Genomic DNA, 15,965 nt, shown 5'->3' with positions numbered 1-15,965 from the left:
CTTGCACTCTGTCTCTCTCTCAAAAATAAAATATACGTCAAAAAATTTAAAAAAAATATTTCATATGTTGGCATCTTTAAAATGTATTATTCATTGCTGACTTTATATTCTATATAATATGTTACTGGTGTCCTTAGAGTAATACTTGGAAAATTTCTACACCAGTTACTTAAGTATTACCTCTGTTGTCGTTCCTAACAAAACCAAAAAATTTTAAATTCTACCTTCTTTATATTCTATTAAGAAAAGAGTATACTAAGGGGATCCTGGGTGGCTCAGTAGGTTAAGTGTCTGACTCTTGGTTTCAGCTCAGGTCATGGTCTCATGTCTTGTGAGTTTGATCCCTGCATTGGGATCAAGAGCCTACTTGGGATGCTCTTTCTCCCTCTATCTCTGCTCATGTTCTATCTCTCTCTCAAAATGAATAAAATAAACATTAAACAATTTTTTTTAAAGACAAGAAGTAAAGGGAATGCAACCCTCATGGTAAGAGAAGCTTTGTGATAGGAAGGTACCAGCGCAAGCTTTCAGTCCCATTCACCTGAATGACCATCCTTCCATTTCCTTTTTCACCTCCTTTGTTTCTGTTTTGTATATGGGTTGGCCACAATCCTCATTTGGCACCCTCATTTGCAGAGGCTAGAAAACAAGACTGAAGAAGTGAACCTTCTCCAGTGCCATTACTTCTCCCCCATCTCAGTTCTCCACATTTACCCACGCTGAATTTTTTTCAAGAGTGAAACTAAGGGGAAATAAATGAAAGCTAAAACTGAAAAGTAAAAATAAAATACAGTAAGATGAAATGGTAAGAATGGCAAATAAGACACTGACTTCTTCTAAATATTTAGTTTATATTTAGAAATAGTTCTATCTAAAGGAAGGTTTGTTTTTGTTGGAAGGAGAGAAAGATGGAAATTGTTTCCTTTTAAAGAAAGATCCTTAGAGACCATCTGGTATAAACTAGTGGAGAGTTTCAAAAACAATTCTTCTTTCTTCTTAATTCACAGATTTTGTCAGAGCACCTTTTTAAAAAGGGAAAGTCATCCAAAGGCATTTTCTCTAAATTAGAGTTATAGGCTGGAGGTTTTCCAGTTAGAATTATAGACTAGAGGCTTTCTTTATCAAAGCCAGCTCTATAAAGGAACAACTGAAATTTTATCAAACAATTAACAGATGGAAAGTTTAAAGAAGTAGCGAACAAAGCAGACACTGGGACCTCTACTTGCACTAAATCAGAGACAGTCATCCGCAGCTCTCCAAGTGGCGCCCATGAAATCTTACCTATCTACGTGGAGATTAGGAGTTGGCTTAAAAGCCACAGCAGCTTCCCCTTGGTCCAGATGGGGCATTCTTGTGTACATGTTATTGAATGCATACCCATCAGGTGGAGGATACTCTGATACACTGGACTGCTGAAAGACAGAGAAACAGAGATTAAAGAATTGCTAAGACTATTTGAATGACCACTGACGTCAGTGAACAAAACCCTCCACTATAATATGATCAGTTTCATTTTCAAGTGATTGGCCATTACTAACAAATTATGAAATGGGGTTGGTACATTTTTTTTTTTATCAAAGACCTATTTATAACAGGAAAAGTCATTAGTACAAAAGCTATATGTTAACTCTGAAAATAGCCGGGTATGCAAGTAATACATTCTTTCCTTAGGAATTCCATTGAAGGTGATTTTGGTATTAGATAGATGTTAACAATTTATATAAAATGAAATTGGTTTAAAAACAAGAATAAAACTCTTCCCCCTTGCTAAGTTTAAGGAACAGACCTTTACTACTCTAACAAAGTAAATGTCACATGAAAATCATCTAAACTCTGTGTATTAAAATTATACCCCCCTCTCATTTTTTTAAATGTACACAGTCCCTATTTTTTTTTAAATGGCAGCACTATTACCAGATTTACTACTGAGGAAAATACAGAAAGGCAGAAACATACTGATCTTGAGAGTCAGTAGTCCAGGGTAAGATAATGATGGGAGTAATTTCTTTTTATGTTTAACACAATTCTGACATGAGCCTACTAGGTGCTACCAGGAGGGGGAGCTGAGGTCTGTGGGTCCCAAGGAGCACCATAGTTTTAAAGCTATGAGGAAAAAACAAAGAAACAAAGACTAAAAAAAAAAAAAAAAAAAAAAAGTACATAAAGTACGTAAAGATTTTTAACTGTTTCTTTATGTGAAATGAGTATGGGACACATACAATAGACCCTGAAGCAATGGAAGTCCTTGGCTATTGAAAGTGTTTGTGAACTCACTGGGGCAGAATATTTGAAACTGGAAATGTCTTAGAAAAGTGTTAGATACATGTTTACTACAGTTCATTCTAATGACAGAGTTAGTTGGAGTACGGATAAACACAGTGTGGGTAGGGTTTCTTCAGTGGACAAGTGTGGATGTCAAAAAAACTCACACTATATTACTCCTCTGGAATATATTTCACTGGAATACACTGCACTTAACACACAAAGAAAAAATTCTCACCATTTAAATACCTTAGCTTAAATCATCAACAAAACGAAAAGGCAACTTACAAACTCAGAGAAAACATTTGCAAATCATGTATCTGATAAAGACTGAAAATCCAAACTATATAAAGAACTCATAGCTCAAGAGCAAAAACAAAAACAAAAAAACCCAACCAACCAACCAACCAACCAACCAACCAAACACAAACAAACAAAAACCCAGTCCAAATAAAAAATGGGTGGAGCAACTGAACAGACATCCTTCCAGACATCCTTTGGCATACAAATGGCCAAAAGGTACATGAAAAGGTGCTCAACATCTCTAATCATCCAGGAAATGTAAATCAAAATCATAATGACATGTCACCTCACACCTGTTAGGGTGAGTATCATCAAAAAGACGAGATAACAAGTACTGGTGAGGATGTGGGAAAAAAAGGAAATCCCTGTACACTATTGGTGGGAATGTAAATTGGGGCAGCTGCTATGAAAAACAGTATGGAGGTTCCTCAAAAAATGAGAAATGTTCAGTAGTTTCACTACTGGGTATAATACTAAAGGAAATGAAATTAGGAACTTGAAGAGATATCTGCATCCCCATGTTCACTGCAGCATTGTTCACAATAGGGAAGCAACCTAAATGCCCATTAACAGATGAATGGATAATGTGGTATAAATATACAATGGAGTATTATTCAGCCATGAGAATAATGCTGTGTGTAACAACATGGATGGACTTTGAAAGCATTCTAAGTGAAATAAGCCAAACACAAAAAGACAAATACGACATGATAGCACTTATATGTGAAATTTACACAAAGAAAAACCAAAGTCAAATTCATGGAAACAGTAGAAAAGCGGGTACCAAGGGCTGGGGAAATAGGAAGAATTTGGTAAAAGGGCAGAAACTCACAGCTGTAAATGAGTGAAATCTGAAGATATAATGTAATGGTGAATATAGCTGAGAACACTATAGTGTATAATTGAAATTTTCTAAGAGAGTAGAACTTAAATGCTCTCACCAAAAGAAAAAAAAAAGACAAATATGTGAGGTGATAGATGTGTCAATGTGTTAATTAACTAGACAGGGGGATCCTTTCACAATGTGTATCAAATCACCAGATGAACACCTTAAATATCTTAGGATTTCCAATTATATACCTCAATAAAGCTGAAATTAAAAATAAAATAAATAGCTTAATTAAGTTGGTTTCTCATTTCCCTGGTTGAGAGCAGAGGCATCAGACGGTTAGGCAGCTTTTTATTAAAGGCTGTTATAAAGGGCGGAGTGCAAGAACCCGGTAGGATCACCTTCACCTTTGGCTAACTTTGAACAGAACAGAGTGAGGGCAGCCAGCATGAGATCACTGGGTCCTAAGAGTGACTGGAAATATTGGGAGGGAGGAGAGAATGATGACAAATGACTAACTGTGATGACTACATACACAGCCTTGTCTAGGGCTGTTGCTGGTTCAGAGGAAGTAAAGAAGTTGAGTATTGCTACCCACATTTGACACCCCACGTCACCTATGCCTTTCGATTCTAAACAAAACCACCAGATCTTGAATCATCCAAGTCTTGTCCTGAGTGCATTTATTTTAGTAGCAATAAAGTATAATAAAGTTTCTCTTCTAGGGATGATTGCATTTTTTATGTATTTTAAATCACCATTACTCGGCCTCTTTTCCAACAAATTCTTCAGGCATCAATTCCCCTAGAACAGCTAGCAGGCGCTTTTCATTTCATTTTTTTAAAACCTCGGAATAAGTACTTAAGCCATAAAATGGCAAATAGTTTACAACAGGAAAATGATAACTCATTATAAGGAAAGATTCTCAATAATTCTTCCTTTAAAATTATTTATTCAGTGAGAGTAGACAACTTTGACACTGGGAGCCCAGAACACATTACTCTCCCTTTAAATACACAAATTGAAAAAGAACTCACAGAAGTGAATTTCTGAGGCATGTATTATTAAGTGGATGTATTTTCTTATTTAAGATATAAAGACTGTAAGCTAGAAATTTCTGTGATTTGAAAAGAGTCAGCTGTAACTATAGCAGCAACACGTGTATCATAATTTCCTGTTTGATTACATCTTTTTTTCCCTCTAGAAAAGTCACCCTCTATGAGGAAAGGAAATCCACAGTGATGAGGTCTGAACTATAAAATCCTCATCACCATCCATCAGGATGAGGTCTGGAGAGGGATGTGTGCCTGCCGACCAAGGCAAAGGGCTGTGAGGTCATCTTCTTAATCCCTCGTTTAGAAGGACAGGCAGTTATAGACTCTACCCTTAGTGTGCCAGAGGAAAAAACAATTACATTAGGAAAAAACATATCTTCAAAGCAGTACATGTGCTTTTTTAAAGTTCTGGAATTTAATCAATCTTCTATAATATTATGGTTATTGTTCAAGGGAATGATTTTTTAAAAATTTAATTTATGTAAGTGTTTTTCCTTAAAAGTGAAGATTTACTCTAGTTTGCTAATCATTCCTTCCTATCATGTTTGCTATGAATACCCACAGCAGTCTGAGAAAATTTATCGACGGAATTAAATAAAGGAAACAAACAGGACCTCAAGGGGCATCTAGTCATCATTTACTGTTTCTTCTCCAAATAGACCTCATTCACCTAATTCCTCAGGTTCTGATCATCCTGTTTGGTTTGCTTCAGCTTTAAGCAATGTTTAATTTTCTGACGGAACAAGAAGAATCACAGAAAAGTCATTTTTAAGAGATGTGAAGGGATAACATAGCCAATTTCAATCCCCCCATTGGCTCCCAAAATAGTTTATTACTCCAAAGCTTACTAAATACTTGAAAGGTACAGTAAATTTTGTGATTCTTCTCAAGGTATGATACTGTTAGAAATGCTCATTTGAGCCTGGGGAATGAATCCAGGAGAAGCTCTGGCCTTCTAGCCAGGCTGAGAGGGCTCCAGGGTTTAGAACTAAATGAAAGGAAGGAAGGAAGGAAGGAAGGAAGGAAGGAAGGAAGGAAGGAAGGAAGGAAGACAGGGAGGGAGGGGGAAGAGGGACAGGAGGGAGGAAAGAGAGGGGAGGGAGGGACAGAGGAGAAAACAAATGGGACATTTGGGAAAAAGCTGCTTGGGACAGGTTAGGAGACCTAGGTCCAGGGAGGTGTCTTTTTAAAATTTTTATTTAATGTTTACTCATTTTTGAGACAGAGACAGAGAGACAGAGTATGAGCAGGGGAGGGGCATAAAGAGAGGGAGACACAGAATCTGAAGCAGGCTCCAGGCTCTGAGCTGTCGGCACAAAGCCCAACACGGGGCTCGAACTCACTGACAGATCATGACCTGAGCTGAAGTCAGACGCTTAATCGCTTAACAAACTGAGACACCCAGGCGCCCCAGGGAGCTGTCTTAAGGGTATGATAATGGATGAGAAAAATAGAACAAGCCAACAGGCAACAGCGTGATTCCCTGACAAGGAGAGAAGCTAGGCACTCAAAAATTGAGACTGGCTCACCAGGACACTGGCAGGGTGATGGCTGGCAGGCTGTGGAAGAATGATATGGGGGGCGGGGGGGGGGTGTCTTGGGCTTTACAGGGAAACAGAGCAACTGTCACAACAACGATAAAAAGCTGAGAGGTAACTAAGGGCAGCAGGACATTTAGGTCATTAGTTCTAGAACGATCTTCAGATCAATAAAACTAGAACTCACAATCAGAATTAGAAGAGAATGCACAGATTACTGCACTTTCTACAAAAAGTGATGTTAAAAACTTTACCTCTGTGGATAATCTTTTTGTCTCTTGTTTGCGCTGATGTTCTGCTACATTTGCCACAGACTCGGCCAGCTGATAAAGATCTTGTTCCATCGGTGCTCCCATGAAGTTCAGCATTGGGGGCTCCCAACCGTTGCGGAACCGTGGAACATATGGTGGAATAAATTGTTCTTTTGGCCACTCTGCTCTGTAGAGGGACATTAAGGCATAAAATTAAGAAATGTATCCATGTTCAAAATTACTTTCAACAAGGTTAGCCACAAAAAAAACAAAATAAAATGATTTGGGCTCCTGGATGGCTCAGTCAAGCTGGACTTCAGCTCAGGTCATGTCTCTTGGTCTGTGAGTTCGAGCCCCGCATCGGGCTCTGTGCGGAAAGCCCAGAGTCTGGAGCCTGCTTCGGATTCTGTGTCTCCCTCTCTCTCTGCCCCTCCCCAGCCTCTGCTCTGTCTGTCTCTCTCTCTCTCTCAAAAATAAACATTTTTTCTCTCAAAAACCAACAAACAAAAACAAAGCATACGTAATCTGCCCTCTCTGCACACATAAAGGGAAAAGGAACATGCTTATGCCAGATTGTAATGCCAACAAAATGAAGATTGAATTTTGCTTCACGATCTGTTTTTTCACATTGCCTCCATTCTCCATTCATTCATCTTCGTAATATGGATATAGGTTTTGAAAAACTGGAAAGGGAGTGTGAGGCTAGAAGCGTTGAAAGTATTTAGAACATGAACTTCTCTTGCATCTAAAGTAGATTCAGATTCTCATCTTTCCCTTCCCTTCGCTCTCATCATCATAACCAACCCTCCTGGTGTCAGACATATCTTTCTAAAAAGAAATAACAGAGAATGTTCTGAATGTTTATGCTTTATAAAGGAATAAGTCCTCTAAATGAAACATTACCAATTTTATAAATTAAATTTATCAGCTAGTCTTTAATCAGTGAAATCAAGTTAGGACTAATCTGGAACCGTAATTATTACCCATTCATTATTTAATGACTCTGAGTGAGACTTACTTCTACAAGCTCCTAATCACTCATGAACCACAAAAACACCTGGGACAGAAATTATAGGTTCATTTCTGCTCCACTGTGTTGTTTTATCTCTCACAAGTGAACGATTAATTCTTCAGGTTATATTTCTACTATGATAAAATGAGCCATTTTATTCAGATTATTAAGTACCTTCATAATTTTTGTTATCTTTGTGAGTTTTTAAATTAGTATATTCTTTTCCTAATACTCTTAACAATTAGGATTTGAAATGACCGTTTCTCATGTCAAGAGCTAACAGTGTATTTTCTTTTGATGTAGTTTTTCCAATGGTCATTCATTTTCTCATTGTGAGGTAGGACCCAAAACCGAGAAATTTAAAAATCTAGGCTATTTTTGTACTATGAGATCTGATTAATTTAGTAAGTTTCATGTGAAAATATTAAAAGATCCCACCTAGACTTATCCAAAGATCATAACCTACAAATATCTAATGGATTTAAGAAATCTGTTTAACCAAGTTTTACATAGTATGATATACAAATAGTATGATATATTAATATACAAATAATAAAAATAAATTTAAATAATGCTTTCAATATAAAAGTAACAACTACAGTGCTTTTAAAGAATTTTTTGCTTGGTAAACCATTTAATATGTAAGCCATATTCCAACACAAGCTGTTGCCAAAGTGTAAAATACAAGTGGGGACAGTTTATATGTGTTTCCACAAAAGAAACAGAAGAGAGAAAGTATGAATTGATCCATCGCTTTTAGGCTAGTCCATTCAAAAGCATTAGGAAGAAAAGCTTCTAAATGACCACCTGAATGGCTTATTCTAAGTAGTGAGAGCAATAAAATGATTTGGATAAGAAAGGCAAAAATTATTTATTCAATGTCATAAAATGAGAAAGTTTTATACCTTGCTTTGCTCAGAAAAACTTTAATACTGCAATGATAAATGATGCAATGTTAATGATCTGTCTTCCACAATCACTTTATTGACAAGATACAATTTTTAAAATGATCCCCTCCTTCTTTCCACCCAGAGAAGGATCTTGTCTTTCCTAAGCTCAACTACCAGACTGATCTTTCTAAAACACGGATGTGATTACGTCACACTCCTATTCACAAAGCTAGTGGTTCTCTGCAGCCTATACAATCTTCTCCAACTCCGTAGCATGGCAGGGGGAGCCCTCATAGCCCACCTGTTCATTTCCATGTGGCTCATTTAACACCATTTTCTCCTCTCCCCCTTTCCACAAGCACCTGCTACCCAAAGTTTATATGTCAGCTAAACCCATATTCATTCTCCATTCTCTTGACTTCCTGCTTCATGCCCTCATTTGTGTTTCTCTATTAGAAAAACCCCTTCCCAATTATGTATTCGTGGAAATCCTACTCATCCTACTGAGAGGCAGCATAGCAAAATAATTATGGACATCAACTCCAAAGCCAGACTGCCTGAATACAAATGGCAGATCTGCCACTTAAGAGTTATATGGCTTTGAGCAAATTACTGAACCACTCTATGCCTCAGTTTCCTTATCTGTAAAATAGTGACAACATAGTACTTACGTAAAGTTCATGGAAGACTGTTTAGCAAACCCTATATGTATGGTGTGTACATATATATTCCACAATATGTGACTATTATTATCTATTGATTTAAATGCCAGCCCTCTCTGAAAGCTAACTACCCTCCTCTTTAAATCCTCCTCCTGATGGTTCCACCTTGCCAAACAACAGCAGTTTATGTGTCACTCCTGGTACTTAACATGCCTTATATTGTGCATACTTTATATCTTTTCCACTAGACTAGCTTTTGAAGGGTTTAGGCTTTTTCTCTGTAATGCCTGGTCCTTCATAAGTAGAAGGCTAAAAATATGTCTCATTAGATTCATGTAATAACAAAGAACAACACTTAAAGTATTATAGGTATTAAACTCATACACTTACCTGGCTTTCATCCAAGTTTCTCCCAGTGACACCCAAAGCTGCCTTTCATCAGCGTTGACAGTATAATTTAAGAAATCAATTGTGTCCTTAGTCAACAGGGGGCTGAGTACTGAACTGGCTAGTTCAGGACCTCCTGTTGCCTGCACCACCTAAAATGACAATAAATCATTTTTTAGCAAGAAGATGGTAATTACTTGTATATTTTCAAAATATGTAAAATCTATGCCCAAAACAAGCACTGTTTTCATATACTCAAATTTTGACATTGTGCAGTGTACTACTGAATGAAAAACAGTTTGTTAAGTCAACTTGCCCAGGCTAATAGTGCCTAATAATCTAGAATGAAAAGTTAATAGTTTAACGACTTTCACAGGATCTGTCTATTGGCTGCACAGGACTGTATTTTCCCTGGAAAATACTAATGGCTATCCAGAGAATTCTAAGTCAGGTGGTTTAACTATCTGCTTTTTGCTTTAAAAAAAAAAGTACATGTATCTTTCCTGGCAAATCTATTATGCCCAACTTGAAAAATACGGTTCTATAAAGGAATACTCTAGAGAGAAATAAGTCTCAAGTTAACAGCCTATGGCTGTGCCTATAAAGACATACAAAAATAAAAGGATCCGGAGAGAAAAGTGAGAGAAGAATGAGAACTGGTACTCTGAATCTATGACAGCTTTTCCCAGAATCTAATTCTAGGAAACTGTCCTGATTTAAAATGGATAATTTAATGACTAGCAGAAACAAATAAACAGGTGCAACTGTCTGATAAACAAAATGATGATAAGTGTATGTCTGGAAACTGCTCCAGATTGACTTCTCAGAGGCTATTTCCTGGCTAAAGAATGGTAGTTATCTCCTAGAGCAGAAACCAGAGCCCTTTTATAAAAATTTCACTTTCCCAGAGATATGGCACAAGTAAAAAGGGATTTTTTTTGAATGGCTTCAGACCAAGAGTCAGTTTCTCCCCAGTCATCCAAGTGCCCTGAGCATGCCATGCTATCGTATACCTCTGTGTATCTGCACATGTTTCTTCCCAGTTCCCCATGAGGCCCTTAATTCATCACTCAGAACTCTACTCCAGTACCACCTCTTCCAGGAAGCCCTTCTTAACCCACAGCATAGCTCTGAGGCACCTCACTGTCCCCAAAACAATTTATATGTATTAGCAACATATTACATTTTAACTTATGGCTTATTCTTCAGTTTTCCCTCCCGTGAGGACTAGGACCAAATGAACTGCAGAAAACACAGTGTTGGAGGGATGAATGAGAATCAGTGAAAGATCAAAGATAAGGAGGGACATTGGCTCTTACTTGAGAACAAAACCCACTCTGACTGTTTGGCATGTAATTTTCTTACTTCCAAGTCCTATAAGCACTTCTAGTAAATGTGTAGGGATGATTAAGAAGGAAAAGTTAAGGAGTAAAATCTAAGAGTAAAGGAATTTTTAAATCTTTGGTTTCACAGAGGGAGGAGGGAATGAAACAAAAGAAATGTAAATAAAAAGCTGCAAGACATAGTTCCCTCTGGAGAACGGATGTCAGGCAGGTTTGCATGTATGTGTGCTGTAGGTAAGCTTGTGTGCAGATGCTGGGGGCAGGCAGCAGGTTTTTCAAGCTTTAAAGCCATTCAATTTTGTGTGGCTGGAAGTAGGCTCTTTATGAACGTTCCTTCCCAAGTTTCTTATCCAAGTAATACATCTGGATCTCTGTAGGCAGAACATTAAAAGAGCAACAGACATATTTTGATCAGAGACACCATTAATAAGGAGTCATTTTTGATGAAAAACAAAGATAAAATACATCATATTTTCAGATACATAGCCTGATCGCAAAGGCTAATTTCTACATGTTAGGGAAACCAGTCCTATTATCTTATAGTTCTCCTCTATGTAATGACTACGCAATTACTTACAATGTGTGAAAGAGTTTGAAAGAATGAGAAGGTGGCAAAAAACTGCTCTATAACCAACACTTCCTAATACGCAAACTAAGACAGTATCAAATGTGTTAAAGAATAAGGAATATAGGGGCACCTGGGTGGCTCAGTAGGTTAAGCGTTCGATTCTTGATTTTGGCTCAGATCATGACCTCGCAGTTTATGAGTTTGAGCCTGGTGTCAGGATCTGCACTAATAGTGCTTGGGATTCTCTGTGTCCCTCTCTCTCTGCCCCTCCCCAACTCATACACATGTGCACGCACCTCCCCCCCACACACACTCTCTGTCTCTCAAAAATAAATAAATATTTTTAAAAAGGAGTGAGGAATATAAATTTTGTTAATGAGCTAGTCTGGGCTTCTTTGCATGTGAATGGCCTTGATCTAATTTTTAAAAGAGCTTATATAGCAAGAATTATTCCAGACAAGTAGAAATTTGATGTTCTATATATAGCAACAACATATGGGAGCATTCATAAATTATTGATGTAGCCTTGGACTTTCATCTTCTAATCTTTTATTGCCCAGTTCTGACATTTATGCTGATAATGTTACTTTCCTATGTTTGTAAAGCAATATTCATTTCATATTCTACTTCAGGTCTTGTCTAGTTGCCCTTGAGGAAAGGATAAGATTTATTATTCCTTTTTGTAACTTGGATTTTGTTTTTCTCATTTTTTTTCTGATAATCAAGTAAAAGCTATGAAAAATGCATTTGAATTTGCTCCATTTTTGATAAATATTAAAGAACTCAAACCATAATGTCTATATGCCCTAAACCAAAATTAAGCTTATTGGCTTCATATAGTTCTTACTCTTTAAAAAACAGCCATAGAAATAATAACACCAAATAATCACACACTACTAACAATTATCATTACTGCTATTGTCATTCTGTTCTCTATTGTCTGCCCTTCTGACAGGGAAAGCCATTCACAACCACTCCACCTGTGCCTGCCTTAGCCCAGAAAACAGGAAACTCTGTCCTCCTGGAAGTATTTAAAACAGATTCTGCCTTCTTTTTACTCCTTGCTCACTTGTCCTCCCACAAAACGGGAATGACCTAGCTAATTGGAGGAATTGTAGAAAAGAGTGATTTGTAGCCCAGTCTCTTTTCATATCTGTCTGTATGTGGGGCCAACAATTGTTCTGCCTGCTTTCTGTCGCCATGCTTTCCCTAAGCCCCAGCACTTTTTTTGTGTACTCTTAAATATTCCAGTGAATTCTCCTAGCTGTCCTGTAGGACAAGACGGCTCTACATAAAGTCAGCTTGGAACAATTGCTATTACACTATTTGCAAGTGTAAGAAATATAAAATAGGAAGGGAAGTATATTATCATACCATATAAGGAAAGAACATACCTGGATACTGAAAATTCAGAAAATGAAGATGTGTATCTTGGATCCTGGCCTATGACACAAGGGTATATAACCTTTTGCTGGATAAGCTCATAGGAAAGTCCAACTCCTCTACAAAGGGAATTGTTTCCAACACACCCTTCTTTTTAGCTTCAAAAATTATACCTTATGTGAGGGGGGTGGCCTGGGTGGCTCAGTCGGTTAAGCTTCTGACTTCAGCTCAGGTCATGATCTCATGGTCTGTGAGTTCAGGCCCCGTGTCAGGCTCTGTGCTAACAGCTCAGAGCCTGGAGCCTGCTTCGGATTCTGTGTCTCCCTCTTTCTCTACCCCTCCCCCAATCTCACTCTGTCTCTCTCTCTCTCTCTCAAAAATAAATAAACATTAACAAAAATTTTTTTAATTATACCTTATATAAAAATATACCTGTATGAGAAGGGAGTTTTCTGGGGAGAAAAAAATTGTACTACCTGCCTGTCACTCTACCTGACATATAGTGGGCAATGTAAGGACTACTAATTATTCCCTAGTGTCCACTCTCTTCTCCCATCTAGAAAGAGAAGCCCCTACGTTTTGGATGAACCAACACAGATGGAGACTATATTACTCTGGTGTTCGGTGTGGCTATATGAGAACATTCAGGCCAACTGGACAAAGGCAGAAATTATCTGTTTAATTTCAGAGTCACTTCCTTAAAGACAAATCATCTTTCTTTGCCTTTGTACAGCTGTAACAAGAACGTGGAGGTAAAATCAGCTTCCACCACACAGATATCTGACACGGTTGTTCAATTCTTCCTCTTGGAAACATTTTCTTCATTTGGCTTCCAGAACACCATAATATTCTTATTTTTCTTTTCCCGACTTAACTGCTTTTTCTCAAATCTTTGTTGGCTCTTTCCATTCTCCTCACACTGAAACTGCACAGGGATCCACCAGTCCTTACCCCTCTTCTTTATTTGTAACTACTACCTTGGTAGTAGTCTCTGTCTTACCTATTGTTTTCTACATCTTGGTTAATAATTAGGCCATCTCTTCACTCATAGGCCAAACTTTGGAGATACGCTTGGCTGTTGCACAGCATATCTTATCTACCAGAAAGTGTTGCTTCTATGGTTTACACCCAGAATCGGGCTTCTTACGATCTCTAATGCTACTTGATCCAAACACCGTCATCTCCAATCTGGATTATTCTAATAACCATTCCAGTCCCTTCTTCCGCCAGATCTCCAAGTATTACAGCCAGAAGAATCCTTTTGGCGAAAACCTTCCAAAGTGTACAAGATTTCACAATCACCTACAAGGACCAACAAAATATGGCCTTCCGTTTCTTTGCTAACCTCATTTCCTAATTAAGATCTCCCTCATTCTGTTCCGGTCACAACACTTATTTATTCCAAGAGCACAATTTGCAATTACCACCCCAGAGCATTTACAATAGCTGCTCTCTACCTGGAATTCTCTTCTTTCAGAAATCCACATGACTCATTCCTCACTTCATTTGCTCAAATGACACCTTCTCACCTTAACCAACCCTATTCGGAAAGGGTACTACTCCAGCTCACACACTCATGTGCGCACTTGCATGAGCACGCACCTGAAATGCTCCCTGTTCTCTGTCCCTACTGCATTTTTTCAAGTAACATTTATTTTTAGCAAAATGCATTATTTATGCATGTATTTAGATTAACAATTGCCCCTCCATACTACAATATACGTTCCAAGAGGGTAAAAATTTATGTCTGTTTTGTTCCTGATAAGCTACGAATAATACGAAGCACACAGCAGGCTCTCAATATTTGTGAATACATAAATACATGAGCAAAACCTTCCATCCAGTACCAGCGCCTCCTCATGTCTAGCCTATTTTGGGAGAAAGAGAAAAGCTTTTATATTATTATAGCCATTTCTATTATATACTAGTATACATTGCAACACCAGCATCCGATAAATCTTTCTTTTCATTTCCCTAGCGCTGTCACAGACATCAGTTTCCTCAACTGTAAAATAAGGTGTTTGAACTAGATGATTTCTAAGGTTCTTTCAAACTCTCAAATTGCACATTCTTGATACGTGCATAGATGCCAAGGGAAATAGAATCCATGCAAGGTGATGAAGAAAAACTGTCTAGGTAACTCCAGCCAGGCACATGGGGTTGAAAAACGTACTAAGAGTAATTCCTTTCTTATATTAACAAAGCCTTACCATATTTAATGGAGTAAATAAAAAATGAACCAAATCTGCAGCACTCGGATTCTGGATATGAGACTTCAGTTTGGCCTGTAGCATTAAGAAACCAGACAAACAGATTACTATGATGTAATCAAGCAAAAAACAGACACTCATGAAGGTCTAACACAGACTCAGAGGAAGAGTTCTTTACTACTACTTTCACTTTTAGTGTATTAATCAGCCTAGGTAAGTCAGATTAGGGGAATTTAGTTTTTAAAAAGTTAGGAATCATTCCTTTTTGATAATTCGCTTAGATACATAGGTTTTACTAGCTATTGTCCTAATTAAAGAAAAATCAAGACACACATACCAAAAAACCCACAGGAAAAAGCTTATCTCTTAATTTAATCAATAACATCCTGGCTAGGCTTTGATTTCTTTCATTTGTTTCTTTTAGTTATATATAAATAAATTTCACCTACCAGAAGGTTAAATCCATGTTTAAACTTTTGTAAACAGTCAATAAATTCATCAGGAGGAGGAGGTTTTGCCCGCAGAGTTAAAACGCCCTCTAAAAGAAATAAATGGGAAGAGGGACAGATGAAAGCAAAGTTCTAAGAAAATACATTAAATGAAAAAGTAGAAGAACACATTTGCGTCTATAAAATTTGATGATCATACCAGATACCACGCTGTGTAGCTACTCTACCACATGTCATAGACTAACTGCAACAAACTAAGATGATCTGACATTTGAAATGGATTCTTCTATCCTTAGGCACTACCAATTACTCATCAATTCCATAAACGTATACTGTAGCCTTTTTATGTCCCAGTTACTGTGCTTATCATTGCAAAGACTATAAAAATGTGTAAGTTATGGGGCCTCCGGGGGGCTCAGTGGTTAAGCATCTGACTCTTGATTTTGGTTCCGGTCGATTTCACGGTCATGAGACTGAGCCCCTCCCTCATCAGGCTCTGTACTGAGCATGGAGCCTGGTTAGGATTCTCTCTCTCCCTCAGCCCCTTTCCCCACTGCTCTCTCTCAAAATAAATAAATATTTTTTTTTTAAATGTGTAAGTTATAGGCCCCACTCTGTAGGGCCTTAAAATCTAATGGAAGACATGAATCAGATAAGTAACAAAGATACACCAATGAAGTACTATAGAAAGAGACTGCACCTGGTTGGGAGTTGGGAGGATGTACACCTAAAAGATGTTTCACAGGGAAAGTAGCCTTTAAGATGAGATTTGGAAAGTCTGTTACATGGCAATTTGGTAAGAAAATGTCATGGTTGGATAAAA

General features: G+C 37.7%; 1 protein-coding gene across 5 annotated transcripts in view; it reads right to left on the bottom strand.

Annotated features, from left to right (window-relative positions):
- The window catches only part of EPS8 (epidermal growth factor receptor pathway substrate 8), a 187,741-nt gene that overhangs the window by 26,559 nt on the left and 145,217 nt on the right, over positions 1-15,965 (bottom strand). For 4 of the 5 annotated variants that reach the window (XM_019452083.2, XM_053895742.1, XM_019452082.2 and 1 more), the window contains 5 exons: positions 15,143-15,231; positions 14,694-14,768; positions 9,193-9,341; positions 6,242-6,425; positions 1,282-1,412 (listed from right to left, as the gene is read on the bottom strand). In XM_019452083.2, the coding sequence (XP_019307628.2) occupies positions 1,282-1,412; positions 6,242-6,425; positions 9,193-9,341; positions 14,694-14,768; positions 15,143-15,231 (628 nt within the window). The remainder of the gene's footprint in view (positions 1-1,281; positions 1,413-6,241; positions 6,426-9,192; positions 9,342-14,693; positions 14,769-15,142; positions 15,232-15,965) is intronic. The other variant, XM_019452084.2, reaches the window with a different exon arrangement.

Source organism: Panthera pardus, unplaced genomic scaffold, assembly GCF_024362965.1.
Source record: "Panthera pardus isolate Hobbes unplaced genomic scaffold, ASM2436296v1 HiC_scaffold_6, whole genome shotgun sequence".
Classification (NCBI taxonomy): Eukaryota; Metazoa; Chordata; class Mammalia; order Carnivora; family Felidae; genus Panthera; species Panthera pardus.
This window is presented reverse-complemented; position numbering and strand designations above follow the sequence as displayed.